General features: G+C 39.9%; 1 protein-coding gene and 2 long non-coding RNA genes across 3 annotated transcripts in view; 2 read left to right on the top strand and 1 right to left on the bottom strand.

Moving 5' to 3' along the window:
• LOC309662707 overlaps nt 1-20,868 on the top strand; it is a 228,288-nt gene that overhangs the window by 185,286 nt on the left and 22,134 nt on the right. The gene's annotated exons all lie outside the window — the stretch shown is intronic.
• UGGT1 (UDP-glucose glycoprotein glucosyltransferase 1) overlaps nt 1-20,868 on the top strand; it is a 116,131-nt gene that overhangs the window by 89,486 nt on the left and 5,777 nt on the right. The window contains exons 28-40 of the mRNA XM_082465748.1: nt 207-286; nt 1,707-1,896; nt 5,892-6,050; nt 6,590-6,675; nt 8,417-8,501; nt 9,643-9,731; nt 10,242-10,346; nt 11,600-11,684; nt 12,712-12,894; nt 14,002-14,162; nt 15,217-15,331; nt 19,870-19,986; nt 20,433-20,601. Coding sequence (XP_082321874.1) covers nt 207-286; nt 1,707-1,896; nt 5,892-6,050; nt 6,590-6,675; nt 8,417-8,501; nt 9,643-9,731; nt 10,242-10,346; nt 11,600-11,684; nt 12,712-12,894; nt 14,002-14,162; nt 15,217-15,331; nt 19,870-19,986; nt 20,433-20,601 — 1,624 coding nt within the window. The remainder of the gene's footprint in view (nt 1-206; nt 287-1,706; nt 1,897-5,891; nt 6,051-6,589; nt 6,676-8,416; nt 8,502-9,642; nt 9,732-10,241; nt 10,347-11,599; nt 11,685-12,711; nt 12,895-14,001; nt 14,163-15,216; nt 15,332-19,869; nt 19,987-20,432; nt 20,602-20,868) is intronic.
• Nucleotides 20,520-20,868, bottom strand: part of LOC309662704 — a 43,895-nt gene continuing 43,546 nt past the window's right edge. Inside the window, exon 3 of the long non-coding RNA XR_014264899.1 lies at nt 20,520-20,651. This is a non-coding gene — a long non-coding RNA (uncharacterized lncRNA). The remainder of the gene's footprint in view (nt 20,652-20,868) is intronic.

Here is a 20,868-nt window from a genome sequence, read left to right as displayed (position 1 = left end):
TAGAGCTGTGATTTCTAGGGATTTACCCAGTGCAGACTTTATAACATTTATTATCTTTGTATTTTTGCTTGAGATATTAAGAAATGTTCTCTCTCCTAACTTAGTGTCGATACATTTCTGAAGAGACAATGTAGATATTGTATCTCAAATATCAGTCACTTTGTAGGGAAAATTTTTATGTTTTGTCATCTGGTTTGCTCTTTTAGGTTTTAACTCAGCTGATCAACATGAATCTAAGAGTATTTATGAACTGCCAATCTAAACTTTCCGACATGCCTTTAAAAAGGTAAAACAAACTGGTTAAGAAATCAACCCCTGGAAAAAATCACACTCAATCTGAAAGCTGAAATTGAATGTCAAGGATCAAATGGGTTTATATATGGACCTCATGTTTGAAAAAAATCACTTATTTTGAAGTTCAGTTTTCCTAAATTTCTAAGAACTAATCAAAAGTTCTAAGAACTTAGTGTGAGCGTGGGAGCATTTAAAGATGGAATTAGGGACTTCCCTGGTGGTGCAGTGGTTAAGAATCTGCCTGCCAATGCAGGGGTCACGGGTTCGAGCCCTGGTCCGGGAATATCCCACATGCCGCGGAGCAGCTAAGCCCGTGTGCCGCCACTACTGAGCCTGTGCTCTAGAGACCGTGAGCCACAACTACTGAGCCCGCGTGCTTAGAGCCCATGCTCCGCAACAAGAGAAGCCACTGCATGAGAAGCCTGAGCACCGCAAGGAAGAGCAGCCCCCGCTCGCCGCAACTAGAGAAGGCCGGCGCACAGCAACGAAGACCCAATGCAGACAAAAATAAATTAAAAAAAAAAAAAAAGTGGAATTAACCCAGGCCACTTGCACCTGTGGTTTGTTTTCTTTCTTTTTTTTGTTTTGGTCAGAATTACATAATTCTCTAAAAACATTTGAATCAATGTAGCTATTAAATTTACGTTAAAATGTGCTGTGGTGTAGAAAGACACTTGTCTATACTTCTTCTTCTTAGAAGAGCAGTCATTTCTAAGTTGGAATGTATGTGGCTCATTTGCATGTATCTTGAAAGGAAGGCAGGCTTATCTGCATACTCTCTGAGCTTTGGAATGGTCATTTGTGAAAGAGGTCGCCTGGAAAGCAGTCAGTAGTAATAGTGTAGCACATCTGGGGACTGTGGTAAATTGCCACCTTGCGAATGCGCTGGCTTCTATAGGTTAGATTCTGAGTGAATTGAAGCCGTGTTTGAAAGTGACGGAAAGGTTCCAGCTTTCACCATTATCCTCAGATAGGAGCAATGTTTAAATGATTGCATACAGTGTTTTCAGGGCGCGCCCGAGAACTCAGCCACCATTTAGGACTTTGTTTTTGAGAGAGAGGAAAGTGAGTTTCTCTCACCAAGGGGAGGCAAGTGCTCAGGGGAGGCAAGTGCTCAGGACATGCTTGTGACTCCAGCAGCGGCTGCCCCCATCCCCCCACCCCCCAACAGGGCAGGAAGGAAGGACCTCCCCTCCCAGCCCCACCTCCCCTGCTCTCCTCTCCCATCTGCAACAACCACAGGACGTACAGTTAGGTCAAGAGGTAGTTTTGGAAACACTTTTCTCAGTCTGGAAGGAAGCCCTTCCAAATCCAGTTTGTCTTAAGCCAGTTGTTTACCTGTGTGGATGCGTATAAACTCAAGGACTGTGGTTGCATTGAAAAAAAATTCACATCTTTCTTTTCCATTTCAGCTTTTACCGTTATGTCTTGGAAGCAGAGATTTCTTTTACTTCAGACAATAGCTTTGCTAAGGGTCCAATAGCAAAATTTTTGGATATGCCACAGTCTCCTCTGTTCACTCTGAACTTGAACACACCTGAGAGTTGGATGGTAGAGTCTGTCAGAACGCCGTATGACCTTGATAACATTTACTTAGAAGAGGTAAGAATATCTTTGCTTCCCAGTGTCTAACCACATGCAAAGCCTGTTGAAGATGTAGTGGTGGTAGTCTCTGACTGAACAGACTGGACCACAGTCTAGGTGGGCTTCTGAGACAGTAGTGTTCAGGTATAATTGTATTTTTATAAATAACAGCCTAGTAGATCTAATTCACATACCACAGAAGTCACCCTTTTAAAGTGTACAGTTCAGTAGTTATAGTATATTTACAGAGTTGTGCAGCCATCACCACTGTCTAATTTTAGAATATTTTCATCACCCCTAAAAAAAAACTCCATACCCATAAGTAACCACTCCCCATTCCCCTTGCCCCTGGCAACCACTAATCTACTTTCTTTCTCTACGGATTTGCCTGTTCTATTACATTTACCTAAATAGAGTCATATATTTTGTGACTGGCTTCTTTCACGTAAATTATTTTCAAGGTTCATTCATGTTTTGGCATGTATTAGTACTTCACTCCTTTTTATTGCCAGATAGTATTCCATTGTATGGATACACTACATTTTATTTATTATTTATTTATTTATATTTCACTGATAAACATTTGGGTTGTTTCTACTTTTTTACTAGTATGAATAATGCTGTTATGAGCATATGTGTACAAGTTTTTGTAGATATGCTTTTATTTCTCTTGGGTATATACTTAGAAGTGGGATTGCTGGATCATATGGTAATTTTATGTTTAACTTCTTGAGGGATTACCAAGCTGTTTTCCAAAGTGACTGCATCATTTTTCATTCCTGTCCTAATGACAAATGATGTTGAACATTTTTTCATGTGTTTATTGGCCATTTGTGTATCTTCTTTGGAGAAATGTCTATTCAGATCCTTTGCCTATTTTTAAAAATTGGCTTGTCTTTTAATTGTTGAATTGTAAGAGTTCTTTATATATTCTGGATACAAGTCTCTTGTCAGATACATGCTTTACAAATATCTTCTCCCATTTTACAGGTTGTCTTTTCACTTTTTGATGGCGTCCTTTGAAGCACAAAAGTTTCTAATCTTCATGAAGTCTAATTTACCTATTTTTTGTTGCTTGTGCTTTTGGAGTTATAGCTATGAAACTGTTGCTTAATCCCGGGTCACAAGGATTTACTCCACTGTTTTCTTCTAGGTCTTTCACAGTTTAAAACTCTTACATTTTACTTCTTAGATTCATTTTGAGTTAGTGTTTGTATATGGTGTGAGGCAGAGTTCCAGCTTTATTCTTTGCATGTGGATATCCAGTTGCCCCAGCACCATTTGTTTTAGAAACCTATTCTTTCCCCCGTTGAATGGTCTTTACATCTTTTTCAGAAATCAGTTAACCCTAAATGTGAAGGTTTAATTCTGGGCTCTGAATTCTATTCCATTGGTCTCTGTGTCTGTCCTTAGGCCAGTACCACACTGTCTTATTTACTGTAGCTTTGTAGTAAATTTTGAAATTAGGAAGTGTGAGTTTTCCAGTTGTTTTCTTCTTTTTCAATACAGTTTTGGCTATTCTGGGTTCTTTGCATTTTGGAATCAGCTTGTTAATAACTGCAGAAGAGGCTGCTGGGATTTCAATAGGGATTGCATTAAATCCCTAGATGAATTTGGAGAGATTGCCATCTTAACAATATTAAGTGTTCTGAACCATGAAAATGGGATGTCTTTCCATTTATATAGGTCTTTAATTTCTTTGAACAATATTTTGTAGTTCTTAGTATACAAGCCTGTATAAGATCATGTCATCTGCAAATAGAGTTTTACTTTTTCTTTACAATCTGGATGCCTTTTATATACTTTTCTTGCCTGATTGGAAAATTTTTTAATTACTGATTCAATCTCTTGTTGTAGGTCTGTTTAGATTTTCTATTTTGTCTTGAGTCAGTTTTCAAAGTTTGCGTCTCTTAGGAATTTATCCATTCTATCTAGGTTATCTAATTTGTTGGCATATAGTTATTCATAGCATTTTCTTATAGTCTTTTTTATTGAATAGTGATGTTTCCTTTATCCTTGCTGATTTCAGTAAGTTGGCTCTTCTCTCTTTTTTTTCCTGGTCAGTCTAGCTAAAAGTTTGTCTCCATTTGTTGATATTTGCGAAGAACCAGCCTTTGGTTTCATTGGTTTTTCTTTATTGTTTTTCTGTTCTCTGTTTCATTTATTTCCATATAACTGTATTTGAAGTCTCTAAGGTAAGTGGTCCTTTTCCCCTAATCCATTTTCAAAGATAGTGCAATTTCATTTCACTGATGTCTCTTCCCAGCCCTCACTCTACACCTAGCTCAGAGTGTATTAACAAAGGAATTAAAAGACATGGTCTTTACTTCCAGGGAGCTTACGGTGCCTCAGAGCCTCCTTCCTTTTTTAAAACATTTGTCTCTGTGTCTGCCTTAAATATCTCTTATTACAATTGAAGCCTGTTTTCTGGTTCTGTCTTCTTGGGAATTGGGAGACTGGAAACTTGAAGATAGTTACCAAAGTAATTAGCAGCCCTCTTATCATGAGGTTGAATAACTCTAGTTTCCTTAAGTAGAAACCCTTAGGTACTAAGTTGGTGGCAGGGAGAGAGAGAGAAAGAGAGTGTGCACGCACGTGCGTGTGTATGTGTACATACATACACACCATATTTTTAACAAATAGGGAACCCTTGAGGAACCAACTCTTGTTGAAGAGACCACACAAAGCACTAAAGAACAGTGCACAGAAGTATAGATCAAATGCAAAGCAGGTTTCTTCCAGGCCCTTGCCTGGTGGTCCAGTGGTTAAGACTCCGTGCTCCCAATGCAGGGGGTAGGGTTCGATCCTTGGTCAGGGAACTAGATCCTGCATCCCGCAACTAAAAAAAAAAAAGATCCCGCCTGCTGCAACTGAAGTTACCGCATGCCGCAACGAAGATCTTGCATGCTGCAACTAAGACCAGGTGCAGCCAAATAAATAATAAATATTTGTTAAAAACCCAAAACAAAAAAACAAAAGCAAAGTAGGTTTCTTCCGTATCTCCCAGAGTTTCTGCTCCTCTTTCTTAGGCTTCCTCCAGTTTCTCTGCATTCCATTGAAAATACAGAGCCTGAGACTTGTGAGCATGTGGAGGTTTCCCTCTTAGCTCTTATTATTATACTTTTGGAATTTAGTATTGCAATAACATGTTAGGCTCCAAGTAGTTCACTGTTAGGATTAGGTAGGGTTATAAAACCAAGCCTGAACTAGCCTGGGATAGAAACTCTTTAATTAGCTAAAGCCAAGCTGCCCTAAGACTTTGTAGTTGTATCCTATTTTCTGCAAGAAATTAGCAATAATTTAGGCAGTCGGTGCAGAACGTGAATGGTTTTATGCCATTATGGAGCCATTAAATTCATCTTGGACACTTGCATTTAGAATAGCAATATTTTCAGCTATGTTCCAAAGGCCAAGATGAATTTGCATTGCTCTCTGGTGTTTTTCTGATCTTTCTCATTGTTCCTCTCTTTTGTCTATGAGCTAATCCTTGTAGGATTGTTTTATCTGTCTTCTCCATTATTTGCTTTTAGATCTGTTCATTCATTTGGCAGTTTTATCTTACATGCTTTTTTCCCAGTACTACTCTTGTAGATGAGCATCTTATCCTCTCTGTACTTTTGGAATAATCTCCTTATTGTTTTTTTCTGTGTCCTTTTTCCTGACTCTCCTTCCACCCCACCGTAGTTTCTTAAGTTGTGTACTCTTGTTAACTACCAGCACAATCAAGATACAGAGCATGTCCATCACTCCAAAAGGTTCTCTCATGCCCCTTTGCAGGTAACCCCTCCTCCTCCCCCTGGCCCCAGGCAACAGCTGATCTGCTTTTTATCCCTATAGTTTTGCCTCTTACTGAATTTTTTATAAATGTGATCATACGGTATGTTGCCCTTTATGTCTGGTTTCATTCACTTTGCATAATGCATTTCAGATGCATCCATGTTGTTGCATGTATCAGTAGTTTGTTTCTTTTTATTGCTGGGTGGTCTTCAAGTGATTTAATTTTGATATTGCAGGTGGACAGCGTAGTGGCTGCTGAGTATGAGCTGGAGTACCTGTTACTGGAAGGTCACTGCTATGATGTCACCACTGGCCAGCCCCCACGGGGACTGCAGTTTACCTTAGGAACTTCAGCCAAGCCAGTCATCGTGGACACTATTGTTATGGCTAATCTGGTAAACAATCAGTACATCCGGTGGTGATACTCAGTCATGTTAATTTGGGCACTGCAATTTATGATAGAGCAATTAGCATTCTGAACATGAGGGAGATTAAAATTCAGGATGGACTGAATTTGGTCAATATAAAAATCAGCAGTTTAGTTAAACTTGTAGATTGGAATTACATGACAACTTAAAAGAAAACATGCTAGAATATTCTACTCTAACCAGATTGGCTCCTGAAAAAGTATTGCTTATGAGCCGACAGCGTTTTTCCCTTCTTTCTCTTTTTTCTTTTTGAGATTTGAAGCTTATTCACACATCATGCGTTGCTTCTTCATGGAAGTACAGCTAAAGGGCAGGCTTCTTGGCTTGACGGGCCAGTATTTTGCTAGTGTTTCTAATATGTAGATTTTAAGAGCTGCATTCGTTTGTTAACCATCTTATTTAAAATAAAGGTGACTGATATTTCAGAAAAAGAAATAACTGTCCCTCAGAAACAGCATTTTGATGTTTTTAAGAGCACTAAAATTGGTCTTGTCTTCTTGTCCTAGGGCTATTTTCAGTTAAAAGCCAACCCAGGAGCTTGGATTCTCAGACTAAGGAAGGGACGTTCTGAAGACATTTATAGAATCTACAGGTAGGATTAAGTGATGCAGGTACATGTTTTTTAGAACATTCTGCAATGAGAATCAGCTTGAATTGAATACTACACTGGCAATTACCCAGGCAATAAGAATTTAATTTGCAGTTGTATGTGTGATGAAACGGTGCTTTTCTAGGAAACTAAATGTGGGAGACTTGTCAGGGTATAATTGGATAACAAGCAGTGTAAATACTAACAGTATATATAGTCAAGTTTGACTCTTTGGTCATTCTTTCGAGCTAACAGTATCCCAGGATCAAATCATTCTGTCACTGTGATGAAAACCATAGGCAGATGAGAAAGTGAGTCATTTCAAGAAAGGAGAAAAGAAATGAAGAACAGTCAGACTTTTCAACCCTGGATAGTATATTCCTCTACCCTGAGTGAGCTGCAGATTGACAAGACATGTGAGCTTTGGCCGTGGAACCTTGGTGCGAGCACTTGTCTTTCCAGGCCTGAGGTGCTGCAGAAGTACTCCCAGAGCGTCGTCGGTAGCCTGCTTTTTGCTTTAAGGTTTGCTGCAAGTGACTGTTAGTTTAAAAAATTTATACTGCCTTTTAAAAAGGTGTGATCTAAATTCTGCTTAACACAGTTTAAATTAGCCTTAAGCTATGTGAGAAGACTTCATGCCAGTTCATTTCGGGAATGATTTCCATGAGAGTTTATTTGAAAACATCATCCTGTTGTGTCTTCATCGTAGCTTCATCGTCTTTTCTGACCCACATGAGAGCTATGTGGATTTCTGCATATTTCTTACCGAGAAAGTAGAAGATTTTTGTATTATAGTAAAATCTTCATTGCACATAGTAGGGTTTTCGTCTATTAATGTTTCCCCCAAAAGCGTATGTCCTGTCTTTCTGAACTCCGTCCCTGCGGTGTGCCCTTTTCCTGGCCAGCCCTCCTACGGTGGCCAGCACCTCACGGTTGCGGGCTCTCTTCCTCTTGGGCGTCCCAGGCTCTGGGATGTTTCATGCTCCCTGTCAGAAGCTCGCCTTTGCCCGAGAACTTTGCTCTCTGCTGGATGACAGTGAACCCAGTGAATTCATGTTCTGTCGTGGCTTTCTGTAGTTATCACCTTAAAATTTGGTGACTGGTAATTTTAGGCATTACAGTTGATTAGTAGGGAAGTACTATTTTCAGTTTTTCCTCCTCTGCCCTGTCTGCTTGCAGACAGAGCTCGTTAGAGTTCTTCCTCCAGAGGAGGGGCGCCAGATTGAGTGCAGGGCCTAGGCTTGGCTGTGTGCCCCCAGGAAGGACAGAGCAGAAGCGTTTACAAAACTCTGAAGTAGAGCCATGTCTTGCGACTTGCCCACTACAGAGCAGTAGTGATGCGTCTCCGGTGACGGTGCAGGGCCCAGGCCCCCAGGCGCTCCTTTATTGAAGGGCGCCGTGCTTGGCTCAGACCTTGTGAACACAGTGGTTCCGTGCTCATCGTGTGCTTGCCAGCACTGGGAGCCTCTCACTCTGTGGAAGGTCGTTGCAAGAGGGACTCAGGAAGGAAGTTCGGGCTGTGACCGATTGGCACACTCAACATGTACGGATAGAGATTTTGACAAGTGCTTCTGCGTAGCTTGAAGGGGTTTCCTGCGGATTGTGAGAAAATAATTTGTTCAGAAAAATCTCCTTTATGATAAAGATGATGGACAAATATGGGGGGTTGATATCAGACCACTTACTGCATGTTGAGACCTGTGATCTGTGATACCTGTCTTCCTCTCTTCCTTTCTTTTCTAAGTCACGACGGTACAGACTCTCCACCTGATGCTGATGAAGTGGTCGTTGTCCTCAACAACTTCAAGAGCAAAATTATTAAAGTGAAGGTGAGTTTGGAATATTAAGGCGGCCACTCTATTAAAGTTGGTAAAAGCAACAATAACTTGGTATTTCGTAGCTATTATGTAGAAATATGTATCTTGAAACCAGCCCCAAACCATGTGAGGTGATGGAATGTGTTAACTCCAGAAATAGTGCCGTTATCGTGCTGATCCTTTCACAATATGTACCCATACCACGTCGTCGCGTTGTATACCTTAAAGTTACAAGTGTTATTTGTTAATTACATCTCAGTAAAGCTGAAGGAAGAAGAAACCAGCCCAAGACTTTAATTCACCTTTGGAATTCTACTGTAGCGTTTATAGGAATGCGCTTGAAATGCAAAATGTCTTCTGTAAATATGAGCTTGTGGCTTTCTTCACCTGAGAGATTGCACCTTTTGGGTTATCTCAGTGAGCAGTACAAGTCTCGTTTTACGTAAGATGTTTTCATAGATACTGCTTTGCTTGTACAGCCACAGTTCACATTGTTATTCATGATTTTATTCTCAGAAGATTGGAAAGAATGCCAATGAGAATTTCAACACCAATAATCAATGGTAGCCTTATTTAATTTCTTTTCACTTCTGCTTTCTGTTCTCAGAATTTTGAAGTTCCTAGTGCCTTAAATTCAAGTAAAATTCAAGTATTATGGGATAAATAATCATTATACACAGTAAAATCGAAAGCAGATGACACGCGGTTGAGCAGAAAAATGATCCCTGTGCTGTCGAGAAGATTCGACCCCTGTTTGTACTAGTGAGCCCTGATGCAAGGCTGTCACGTGAGATGACTCCTCCTGACAGTGAGAGCTCGTGTGTGCTGCCCTCCTTCCCTAGAACTAGCGGTTAGCTTGCTGAGTTGTGCTTCCGATTTTACTCAGACCATAAGGTTCTCTGCCCGTTCTTCAAACAGAAAACAGTTATTGTCTAATTAAAAGAGGTTGCTATCTCCTCACTTAAGATTTTAATGTGATATGATGAGCGCAGCTTGTTGAATACGTCTGGACTCGGGGCAGATTGTACCTGCTGGCAGGATCATTCCCTCCCTGGTGTTGACAGTATTCACGGTGTGCGTCCGGTGAAGATCTGTCTAATGCCTATTAGACCCAGTAGGGGGAATCAGATCCATCACGTGTGACTGATTGCAGGTTCAGAAGAAGGCAGACATGGTGAATGAAGACTTGCTGAGCGACGGAACTAATGAGAATGAATCTGGATTTTGGGACTCCTTCAAATGGTAAACTGGCATCATAAAGAAGTAATGTTTTTACGGAAAAACTGATATATAAGCACCATCCCTCCCTTCTTTTGAGTATAATAATCCTGTTTGGGCTTTTCAGATTCTGCTCTGTGCAACCAAATCTTGCACTTGTGCTTAGAGTAGATGAGTGTTTCCCACTGATTAACTGCAAGAGGTCAGCGTCCCCTCATAGTGGGTGACTTCTGTGCCCTGGTTCTTGACTGCTGTTGGATTTTGCCTGCTGTTCGGAGGGCTGAGTGGTAATTGCTCAGTTAACCTTCCATTGCATGTCTTGCGTTGGGTGGCCTAGCCTGCGTCCAGTCTTCTCCTGAAGCTACACGAGGCCCTGTGGGCAGCCTCCCTCTCGTTGGGCAGCTGCTTTTGCCGGCCTTGCGCTCTCGGGAGGGAACAGGGATGGGAAGCAGCGTCTCCTTCCCGCTCCCCTTAAAGGGCAGTGTGTCTGTACCAGCGCTACAGATGTTCTTGTTCTTACCTTTCTTGTTACAGGGGCTTTACAGGAGGACAGAAGACTGAGGAAGTGAAACAGGAGAAAGATGACATAATTAATATTTTCTCTGTCGCATCTGGTCATCTCTATGAAAGATTTCTTCGGTTAGTCATGTTGGTTATTTCAGAATATATGCATGAATTTGTTACAGGATTCTTATTTAGGGAGTACGTGTTTCATGGGATTCTGCCTGTTATACTTCTGTGTATTTGACACACTCTAAGGACTGTGACTGGATTACCACATTTAATTGTATTTGTTTTGATCCAGCCAGACTCATGAAGGGGAGCTAAATGCATCTGTGTACCTATTACAAGGCTGTAAACATACTTCAGTATCACTGTGCACACATCATAAAGAATGGTGTTTAACTGTCCACCAAGCATCGCTTAAACCAGAAATTAGGAGGTTAACATAGAGAATAGAGGCGGAATAGGGCCATGGACCTGCCTTCTCAAGATTCATAGGATGTTAGAGCCAGGAGGGATCTTAATTCCGTTCTGTAGACAGGCTGAGATTCAGAGGGTGGAAGGATTCGCCTGAGGTCGCAGAGCCAGAGCAGAGGAGAGGCACAGGCTTGGGCTGGTTGACACAGTGGTCGCCAGGGGGAGGGCCCTCAGGGCGCCTTGTTGTCTGTGGTCAGGAAGGCCTTTGCCTGAGAGTAACTTCCTAATGCCAGCATTCTTTTTCCTTGTAATTTTCCACTACAAATCTAGTATAGCAACTAATCAAGATGTCATTTTACTCATGTTTAGCCCTCATATTCCCAAGAAATAATATCTGACCTAGAATAGTAATGTCAGATGTCAATAACAACTGAATTTAATTAAATTCCTTGACTCAAAATTTGCTTTTGTTTGTTTCCAAAGTAGGGAATCCTGAAGCTGTAACCACTTGCTGTCCCCTTACCTCGCCCCGCTCTCCTCCCTGGCAGGCCCTATCCAGGCCGTGGGGGGCAGTGCCCTGACGCAGAGCTGCCGGGCTTTTCCAGCTTCTTTTTAGGGTGATGTTGTCAGCTAAGCACAGCCTCCAGGATTCATTTGTACCCTAACTAACGTGTCAGTTCATGAAGCAGTTTATTTAAAGCTGTAACGTAATTAAAACATGTGCCTTTATCAGTTCGGTATATTACTATAGGTAATAAGTAGTCCTTCTTTCCCATCCAGTGATAACGCTGTAAAAATGAATAAGGGCAGTTTTCCATTGTCTCCTACTCAGGGTCTCTCTTTGCCTAATTGAGCCATCAGTTAGCTCTGCCACAAAGAACACTGAGTGGTCTCTTGATGGACTCTCCTTGGTTTTGTTGAGATTGAAAAGATTTGGACAATTGTTACTATTATTTGCTTTTGTTTGACAGCATAATGATGCTATCAGTACTGAAGAATACCAAGACTCCTGTGAAATTCTGGTTCTTGAAGAATTATTTGTCCCCCACGTTTAAGGTTTGTTCCTCAGGCTTTGAAAAGGAAAACATTCTTATTAAGGAGATATGTACAGTGTAATATACTTTTTGCTACTTCTACGTTATCTGTATAATTTAAAAATTTTCCTTGTATCTGGTTACCCTAATTCACCCGCATAATTCTATGTTGATTATTCTTCCAGACTGGTCTGTTTGGGGGGAGTAGTTGTTATAAAACTGAACACAAAATTGTGACTTGTTTGAAGCTTGGATAACATAGGAGGAGAGTCTGTATCTTTTGTTTTGATGGAGTAACATTCCTCCTCTGAGTGTGCATGTCCTTGTTTAATTAGAAAGCACAGTACAGGTTTCCAGTGAGAAGGATGGTTAGTTCTGTCATGAACAACTACCCAGTGATCTGTGGAAGTAAAGGATCATCTGTGCAAAACAAAAACACACTTGGAAAGTTTTCCGCTTTATATCAGTTAGTATTTGTCATCTAAATTGATTTATTTGCATCTTTGTTGTTGTTGTTCTTCTTCTTCAAGCAGCTTTTAATGTACCTCAGTAGTATCTCTCCAAGAGAAGTGATTCACTTCTGGTCCCCTGAAAGTACTTACATGTAGAATCTGAAAGACTTAATGGCAGCAACCTTGTTCAGAGTACTTGGGTTTGCCGTGTCATTCCCCGGGCTAGACCTAGTGGTGAGAGAGGCTTAAAATCAAGCTCAAAAAAATGTTTTACTGAAATCAAGTTTCGACAGATAAAGTCCATTTCCCTTAAATAAACACACACACACACACACACACACATATAAATTAATTATCTAAAAGCCTTCACTTAATGATTTCTGTCATCTCACGTGGTGATGAGAAGCCATAAAAAAATGGGGATTTGACAAAAGTTTATATGTATTGTTTTATGTAGTCACGAGTGAGTCAGGGTCACATTTCCTCGTTAGACCACTGATATGGTAAATGTGTTTTACTTGTGCCATAATCGTGGATGGTTGACTTACTTGTTTTTCTTAATCAAAGTAAATGATTGTTCCCTGTGTCTAATAATAGGAGTTTATACCTTATATGGCAAACAAGTACAGTTTTCAATATGAGCTTGTTCAGTACAAATGGCCCCGGTGGCTTCATCAGCAGACTGAGAAACAGCGTATCATCTGGGGTTACAAGATCCTCTTCCTGGATGTGCTCTTCCCGCTGGTTGTTGACAAGTTCCTGTTTGTGGATGCTGATCAGGTAAGCTCTGGAAGACTGGGCTTCAGCAGTCTGTATGAAAGGCATTGGGCTTCCTTTCCTTTTTTAAAGGATTTTATCTTTCCAATTATGGAAAAATACATGCTTAGTTTACATTATTTAGAGTATACGGAAATGTATCACCCAGATGTGATCACTTTTAGAATTTGCATTCAACATATCTCCTTTTCATCTTTTTTCCTGTTGCCTCTTTTACATAGTTGTGATTGCATTGTATTTGCAGTTTTGTATCTTAAATTTAGTTCATTTAACATACAAACTGACAGTTGGAAAATTCATCGGTTTAACACAGTGCTTGCCATCATCGCCGATTATTTGCCCCAAAGCTAGAAGTTACTGACAAGGGTAAGAGAGAGGAAGTGCAAGTAGTTGGCCTTGAGAACGTGGAACTCTTCAGGAGGTCATCCTGCTGTCAAGATTTGACTTAATTAAAAGGAACACAATTTTAGAAAATTACAATTTCTAATTTTAGAAATTTTAGAGCATACAAACTCAAAAAGTGTAAATATACTTCTACCCTACAGCCTTTCTCCTTATCCTGAGCTGGCTGAAACCTGAGTTCCTCATCTGAATGGAAGTGATGTAATGTGTGCAAGCCACTTGGACAAAGCTTTGTCCAGCTCTTGGGAATTCTGCCCCCTCTGGCTCACTTATATCACAACTGGCTCAACCTGAAGCACGCTTTCCTAGTTCTAGTATAATCACACTTAATCCTTGCTGAGCACTTACTGTGTGCCAGGCGTCATTCCCCATCATTCCCCGTTAGTTCGTGTAATCCTCCCAGCAACCCTGTGAGATCTCCATTTTAGATGAGGAAACTGAGTCACAGAGAGGCTGTGCAATGTATCAATTATTCATTTGTTTTATTTCTGCTTTTTTTTTTTTTGAATGCTTAGAATACTCTGTGCCAAGCACTAGGCTAAGTGTCTTACCATGCTAGTGAGGGCAGTCAGCCTAATCAGTGGAGGAAGTGAGGCTCGGGCGGGGTCTCCTGCCTGTGCCGCTGACCCCTGAGCTCCCCTCCGTATTTTCAGGAACCTGCTGTCTGCATGGTTGTTGAACGAATGACTGTAATCCTCTCTTCTTCAGATTGTACGGACAGACTTGAAAGAGTTAAGAGACTTCAATTTGGACGGTGCTCCTTACGGCTATACTCCTTTCTGTGATAGCCGCAGGGAAATGGACGGCTACAGGTTCTGGAAGTCAGGGTACTGGGCCAGTCACTTATCCGGGCGAAAGTATCACATCAGGTACTGAAAAAGGAGTACCTCTAATGCTGTTGTTTGATTGTCTTTAAAATTAATTTTGTATATTTAAAGTTGTGAATAGGTAATACATTAATGTGGTTCAAAAATAAAAATTATAAACAATACACAGTGAAAAGAAATCTTCCCCGTTCTGTCTCTCTTCTTCCCAGTTCCCACTCCCACAACAGATAAAATCCTCTATTAATTTACTGTGTGTCCTTCCAGACTTTCTTAATTCTTAGGTAAACAACTGTGACTTCTTTTTTACACAAAATATATACTATCCTATTTATAGTTTTGTGCCTTGCTTTTTTTTACTTGATGTCTCTAGTAGACTTTATATCCACATGTGGAGAGAGACCTTTTTCCTTTTTACATCAACATATTATTCCAGTATATATATTATTTATGGTCTTCCTATGACATACAATGTTGTAGTGAATAATTAAATACGTAATTGTGTATATTTCAAGTGTATCTGTAGGATAAATTCCTAGAACTCCTAGGTTAAGCAGTGAACGTATCTGTTGGGCATTTGTTGCTTTTCTACATTATCTTCTCTGGGCAGAGTGTGATTTGGAGAGTAGAGGGATATGTAGGAAGCAGCATGTGTAGAGAAAAATGTTGGGGTGTGGTGATTTCAGTATTGTACTTTATGTTCTTGGTCCAAAAGAACTGTAGCACTTGGTTGGTTTTTTTTTTTTCCTCTTAACATTTAAGACATCATCAGGATATCTTTGGCTAACGGTTATCAGTCTTTATTACCAAACCTGCTGACATTTGCTAGGAATCTTTTGTCAGAGATGATTTCCTTTGGAAGGCAATTACTTAAAGAACAGTGACAAAGTGAGCTTGTGGTACCAGAATATGGGTTTTGTAATAACTTCCTTAGCCATCTTTGAAGTAGCACAGACTGACTCTGAGCTCCACTGTAGACCTCAGCTTACCTTTTCAAAGAGAAGCCAGAATGTTTGCCTAGTGATCTGTTCCATTAATCAGTGCAGTTACTTTTCCTGCCATAATCCATGGTTATAACAAATGGATTTTCTCTGTCCAGTGCATTGTATGTCGTGGATCTGAAGAAGTTTAGGAAAATAGCTGCTGGTGACAGACTCAGGGGACAGTACCAAGGTCTGAGCCAGGATCCTAACAGCCTTTCAAATCTTGATCAAGTAAGTGGCATTTTTTTGGTTAACCGGTTCAGTGATGGGTATACAATGTTGTGTCGGAAAGTGAAGTAGTATTTGCTTCTCAATTTTCTCCTCTGTTGGGACAATGTTTTGTGTCTTCATGGAAAGGAATTTGTGTGTGTGTGTGTGTGTGTGTGTGTGTGTGTAACATTTTTATCTGTCCTCAAGAGAGGACATAGTGGTGGGCTTCCGTGGTGGCGCAGTGGTTAAGAATCCGCCTGCCAATGCAGGGAACACGGGTTCGATCCCTGGTCCGGGAGGATCCCACATGCTGTGGAGCAACTGGGCCCGTGCACCACAGTTACTGAGCCTGCGCTCTAGAGCCCGCGAGCCACAACTACTGAAGCCCATGCGCCTGGAGCCCGTGCTCTGCAACAAGAGAGGCCACAGCAATGAGAGGCCCGCGCAACGCAACCAAGGGTGGCCCCAGCTCACCGCAGCTAGAGAAAGCCCATGCGCAGCAACGAAGACCCAAAGCAGCCAAAAATAAATAAATAAAATAAATAAGTTTAAAAAAATAAATAAATAAATAAAAAGAGCTAGGCTAGGCTTGATATAGTTCGAAAAATAAAAATTAAAAAAAAAAAAAAAAAAAAAAAAAAAGAGAGGACATAGTGGTGAAAAATGTCATGGGCCTGAGGTTGGTTTGGGGAGGGAGATAGAAGGAGGACACTGCCACTCAGAACCATTACCCTATCTTTTCATTTTGTACCCAGCTAATCTGATAAATTTGTTTCTGCCTACTAGGGTCAGTGTATTTCTCTTCTTTAGGAACTAACTAGCTCAGGATTCACAGCATAGAATATAGTATCATAATTTCCTGTTTTTTCCCATATCAGAAACCATGGTGTTTTTTAAGAAGTTTAGATTAGTCACTGTTTATTAATGCTAAACATTTTTTAGAGGTGAGATTATAGTTTGTGTTTTAGATACATAGTTTCACATATTTTGTTTTGCTTAAGTCTGCCTTAAACATTTTTAAGCATTTGTGATATATAGCACCCATAAAGAAAAGTGAGTGTACAAAACAAAAATTTATAAATATATACATATTCATATGCATCAAGGAATTACCACAAAGCACATGCCCATGTACTACCACCCAGTTTTAGAAATACAACATTACTAGCATCCCAGAAGCCACCCTCTTAACAGAAGTATCCAGCATCCTGACTTTTGTGGTAATCACTCCATTGCTTTTCTGTATTGAATTACTACTTACACATGTATCCTTAAACACTATAGTTTTACCTGTTTTTTTCTGCCTGTCTCAGTGGGATTATACACGATGTACTCTTTTGAGTCTAACTTCTTCTGCTTAATGTTATGTTAGTGAGATTCATCTGTGTTGTTGTGTGAAGAGGTAGTATGTTTTGTTTATTGTACATTTGGGTTGTTTTCCATTTTTGTCTTCTACAGATAATGCTGCTGTGATCATCGTTTATGCACATGTGTTGGTTGATGCACATGTGTACGTATTTCAGTTGTGTGTGCAACTACAAGTTGAATTGCTGGGTCATCAGATTGGTCCATCTTTATCTTTACTAGATAATTCCAAACAGTTTTCCAAAGTAGTTCTGATTTATACTCCCATCAGCAGTGTAAGAATTCCTGACGCTCTTTGTAATTTTGAGTAATACTTATTGTTAATCTGTTAAATTGATAGATGTGAGCTGGCAGCCCATGTGGCTTTCAGTTAGAGAGTTTAATCCCTTTACATTTAATGTAATTATTAGTGTGGTAGGATTTACATCTGCCAATTTCCTACTTGTTTTCTATATGTCTTTTGTGTTTCTCAGTTCCTCCATTACTGCCTTCATTAATAGATATTTTAATTCCCCTCCTGTTTCTTTCACTATATACATGGAGATTTTCCAGGGGTTTTTTTTGTTCTAGCCCAGTTGCTCTAGTCTGAGAAAGTATTGTGGATGATCTCAGCCATTTGAAGTTTGTTGAGCTTTGCTTGTTGAGCTGACCCAGGTATGATTAGTTTTGGTAAACATTTCAACTGGTTTTATATTCTGCAGATGTTAGGTGTAATGTTTTTCTATGTATGTCCATTAGGTGAGGTTTAGTGATATGTTGTTATGTGTGTTTTGTCTGTCTGTTTTTCTATTAGTTACTGAGAGAATTGTGCTAAAATGTCTTTCCATGTTGTGAAATCTTTCTTTGTCTTTGGTTTTGTCAAATTTTGCTTGATGTGCTTAGAGACTGTATCATTCAGTACCTAAAAACTTACAAGTCATATATATGTCTGACAAATTAACCTTTTATTATCTCTATTAATGCTTTTTGGGCAGGGGCTTAAAGTGTGCGTCATCTAGTATTAGTGCAGCTACGCTGGTTTTCCTTTTAGTTAGTGTTACGTGGTATATTTTTTTATCCTTCTGTTCTCAATCATTCTTTATCCTTATGTTTTAGTTCTGTTTCTTATAAATAGCTTATATCAGTTTGTTTTTTCATGTGGTTGTGACAGTCATTTAATTTGAACATTAGTCCATTTATAGTTAATGTAATCACCAGCAAGTTTGGCTTCTCCATAGTCCTCCTGCTTATTCCATATGTCCTGTATTTCTTTTTTCTCCTTAGTCAGTTTCTTTCAGATTGATTGAGGATTTTTTCATAATTCCACTTTCCTTCTATTAAACTATACATATAAAATAATTTTTTAATGATTAGCCTGAAGATTACAGTATGCATTTCTGACTTTGCAAAGGCTAATGTTAATTAGTGTATTTTACTCATCTACCAGACAGTGCAAAAACATCAGAACAGTTCTTCTCAAATTTTAGCATATATAAAAAAATCACCTGAAGAACTTCTTAAAGCCTTAATCCCTGGGCCCCATCCCCCACAGGCTGATTCCATAGGTATATGGCTGGGCCTTAGAATCTGCATTCCTAGCAAACTCTGTGCTGCCAGTCCACAGACTACATGTTGAGTATCAGTGTCTTAGAACTCATTACTCCATTTATCCTTATCTCAACCTAAATACCTTGTTGCCATGTATTTTAGATCTGTCTATATTTTAAACCCCAGAAGAAGTTATTCTTCTTGTTAATATAGTCAGTATCTATTTAAATTTGAACTAACTCACATAGTTACCCTTCTGGTTACTCTGCATTCTTCCCTGCATTTCTGGGCTTCCATATTGGATCGTTTTCCTTCGGCCTGAAGAAGGTCCTTTACTTAGTGTTCACTAGTAACAAATTCAGTTTTTGTTGTCCGAAAGTACCTGTATTTTACCTTGATTATTTTTTACTGTGGTAAAATATACATAAAATTTACCATTTTAACTATTTTTAAATGTTCAGTGGCATTATGTACATTCACAGTGTGCAGCTGTCCATCTCCAGAACTGTTTCATCGTCCCAAACAGAAACTCTGTACCCATTAAACACTTAACTCCCCTTTTCTCCTGCCCCCAGCCCCTGGTAACCTCTATTCTATTTTCTGTCAGTATGCATTTGCTTATTCCAGGTACTTTTGGAATCATACAATATTTTTCCTTTTGTGTTTGCTTTATTTCACTTAGCATAATGTTTTCAAGATTCATCCATGCTGTAGCATGTATCTAACTTTTCTTCCTGTTAAGATCAAGTAATATTTCATTGTATGTGTATACATTTTGTTTGGATATTCATCTGTTGATGGACATTTGGCTTATTTCCATCTTTTGACTTGTGAATAATGCCTCTATGAACATCAGTGTACAAGTATCCGTTTGAGTCTCTGCTTTCAGTTCTTTTGTGTATATACCCAGAAGTGAAATTATTGGATCGTATTGGTTGTTTGTCTTTGGACAATGGAACGTTTTATTGTGTCAAACACACAAGTTTTCCTGAGAGAAAAGCTTCAAAGCATAGAGTACAGCTGGCTAGAAAGCACGTGGGCTTCATCTACTTGGGATCAAGCCTCAGTAGACAAGGTGGATTCAGAGCTTCCTTTAAGCAAAACCTTGAAGTACAAGAGCCACACTCGATGCTTAATTGGCTTTTAGAAGGCGGTACTGTTTTTCTTAGAATTGCCCTCATGGAGGGAATCTAGGTGCAGGCTATTTGTGAGTTTTAAGCTAAAGTTTTTCAGGTGCTTATTATGGGTAGATGTTTTACGGATCCTCTGAACTTCGTGGTTTTTAAAAACACCGTAAATAAATATTTTAGTTTCTCTAAGGTTTTTGGTATGGACCCTTTCTGTTTTAAAAATTTGTGATTGACATGTGATATGTAATGAGCAGCTAATTTGCTGTGCCATTTTTTAAAATTTCCCCTAGGACTTTATTTCTAAACATTTTCTTTTATATTTTATTGAAGTATAGTTGATTTACAATGTTATGTTAGTTTCTGCTGTACAGCAAAGTGATTCAGTTATACGTATGTATATTTTTTCTTTTTCATATCCCTTTCCATTATGGTTTATCACAGGATATGGAATATAGTTCCCTCTGCTCTACAGTAGGACCTTGTTGTTTATTCCCCTAGAACTTTAGATTGTTGTGTTTTATCTTCTCTTCCGAACAGGATTTGCCCAATAACATGATCCACCAGGTGCCAATTAAATCACTCCCTCAAGAATGGCTTTGGTGTGAAACATGGTGTGACGATGCCTCTAAGAAAAGGGCGAAAACAATCGATTTGGTAAGTTGTCGGCGGCTCTTTCCTGCTTCTTCGTCCAGTCTGATGGATGACTAGATAATGTAGTCTTTCTCTTTAACTGTGCAGTTCAGGGACTGCAGAACTTCTTACAGCAACCTCAGCAGGAAGCCAGATCCTCCAGTGTGTGACGGGGTTGTTTTCACTACTTAGAATCGGTGAAGTTACCGCTGGTCTTCCGGATCACTCTGTGCCTTGTAACGTTTCCAGCGTTTCTTCTCCTGCCTTCCAGGAGCGCCCCACCCCTTCTTTGCAGAAGCTTTGCACAGCCCACTCACCACCACACTGCTTCTGCTGGTACCATCTGCTTCCCCGGTGTTGTTCTTTTCGTCCAGTAAGGACTTGTAACCCAAGAACAGAAACACCTCGGAATTCTTTGTAACATACCCTTCCTTCAGCTCAGTTGAAGTACGTTATTTTGGTTTTCACAGTGTAATAATCCAATGACCAAAGAGCCCAAGCTGGAGGCCGCTGTCCGAATCGTCCCAGAGTGGCAGGACTATGACCAGGAGATCAAACAGCTACAGACGCGCTTCCAGGAGGAGAAGGAAGCGGGGGCGCTTCACAAAGGCGCACCGGCACAGGAGCCGGGCCAACAAGGTACGCACAGGCTCGTGGCTTCAGGCAAGTCCTTCTCGGCCTGTCTCATTCTGTTTGTTGCAAAAGCAGAATAATGAGTAAAAGGGCTAGAAGAAAGAGTTATTTAATCCTTCCATCCTGACACCTGCTAGTGTATATTGTTCACTTTCCTCATTCAGTTGGGTTCTAAACAGTATTTATTAATGCAGTTGCTGCCCTTTTTTTCTTCTTTCTTTCTCTTTCTTTTTTTGAAGAAAGACTGCTTTCTTTGTGATTATTGTTATTTAG

This window comes from Balaenoptera physalus, assembly GCF_965194825.1.
Source record: "Balaenoptera physalus genome assembly, chromosome: 6".
Classification (NCBI taxonomy): Eukaryota; Metazoa; Chordata; class Mammalia; order Artiodactyla; family Balaenopteridae; genus Balaenoptera; species Balaenoptera physalus.
Note: the sequence above shows the minus strand (reverse complement) of the source record. Positions and strands in the feature narration are given on the sequence as shown.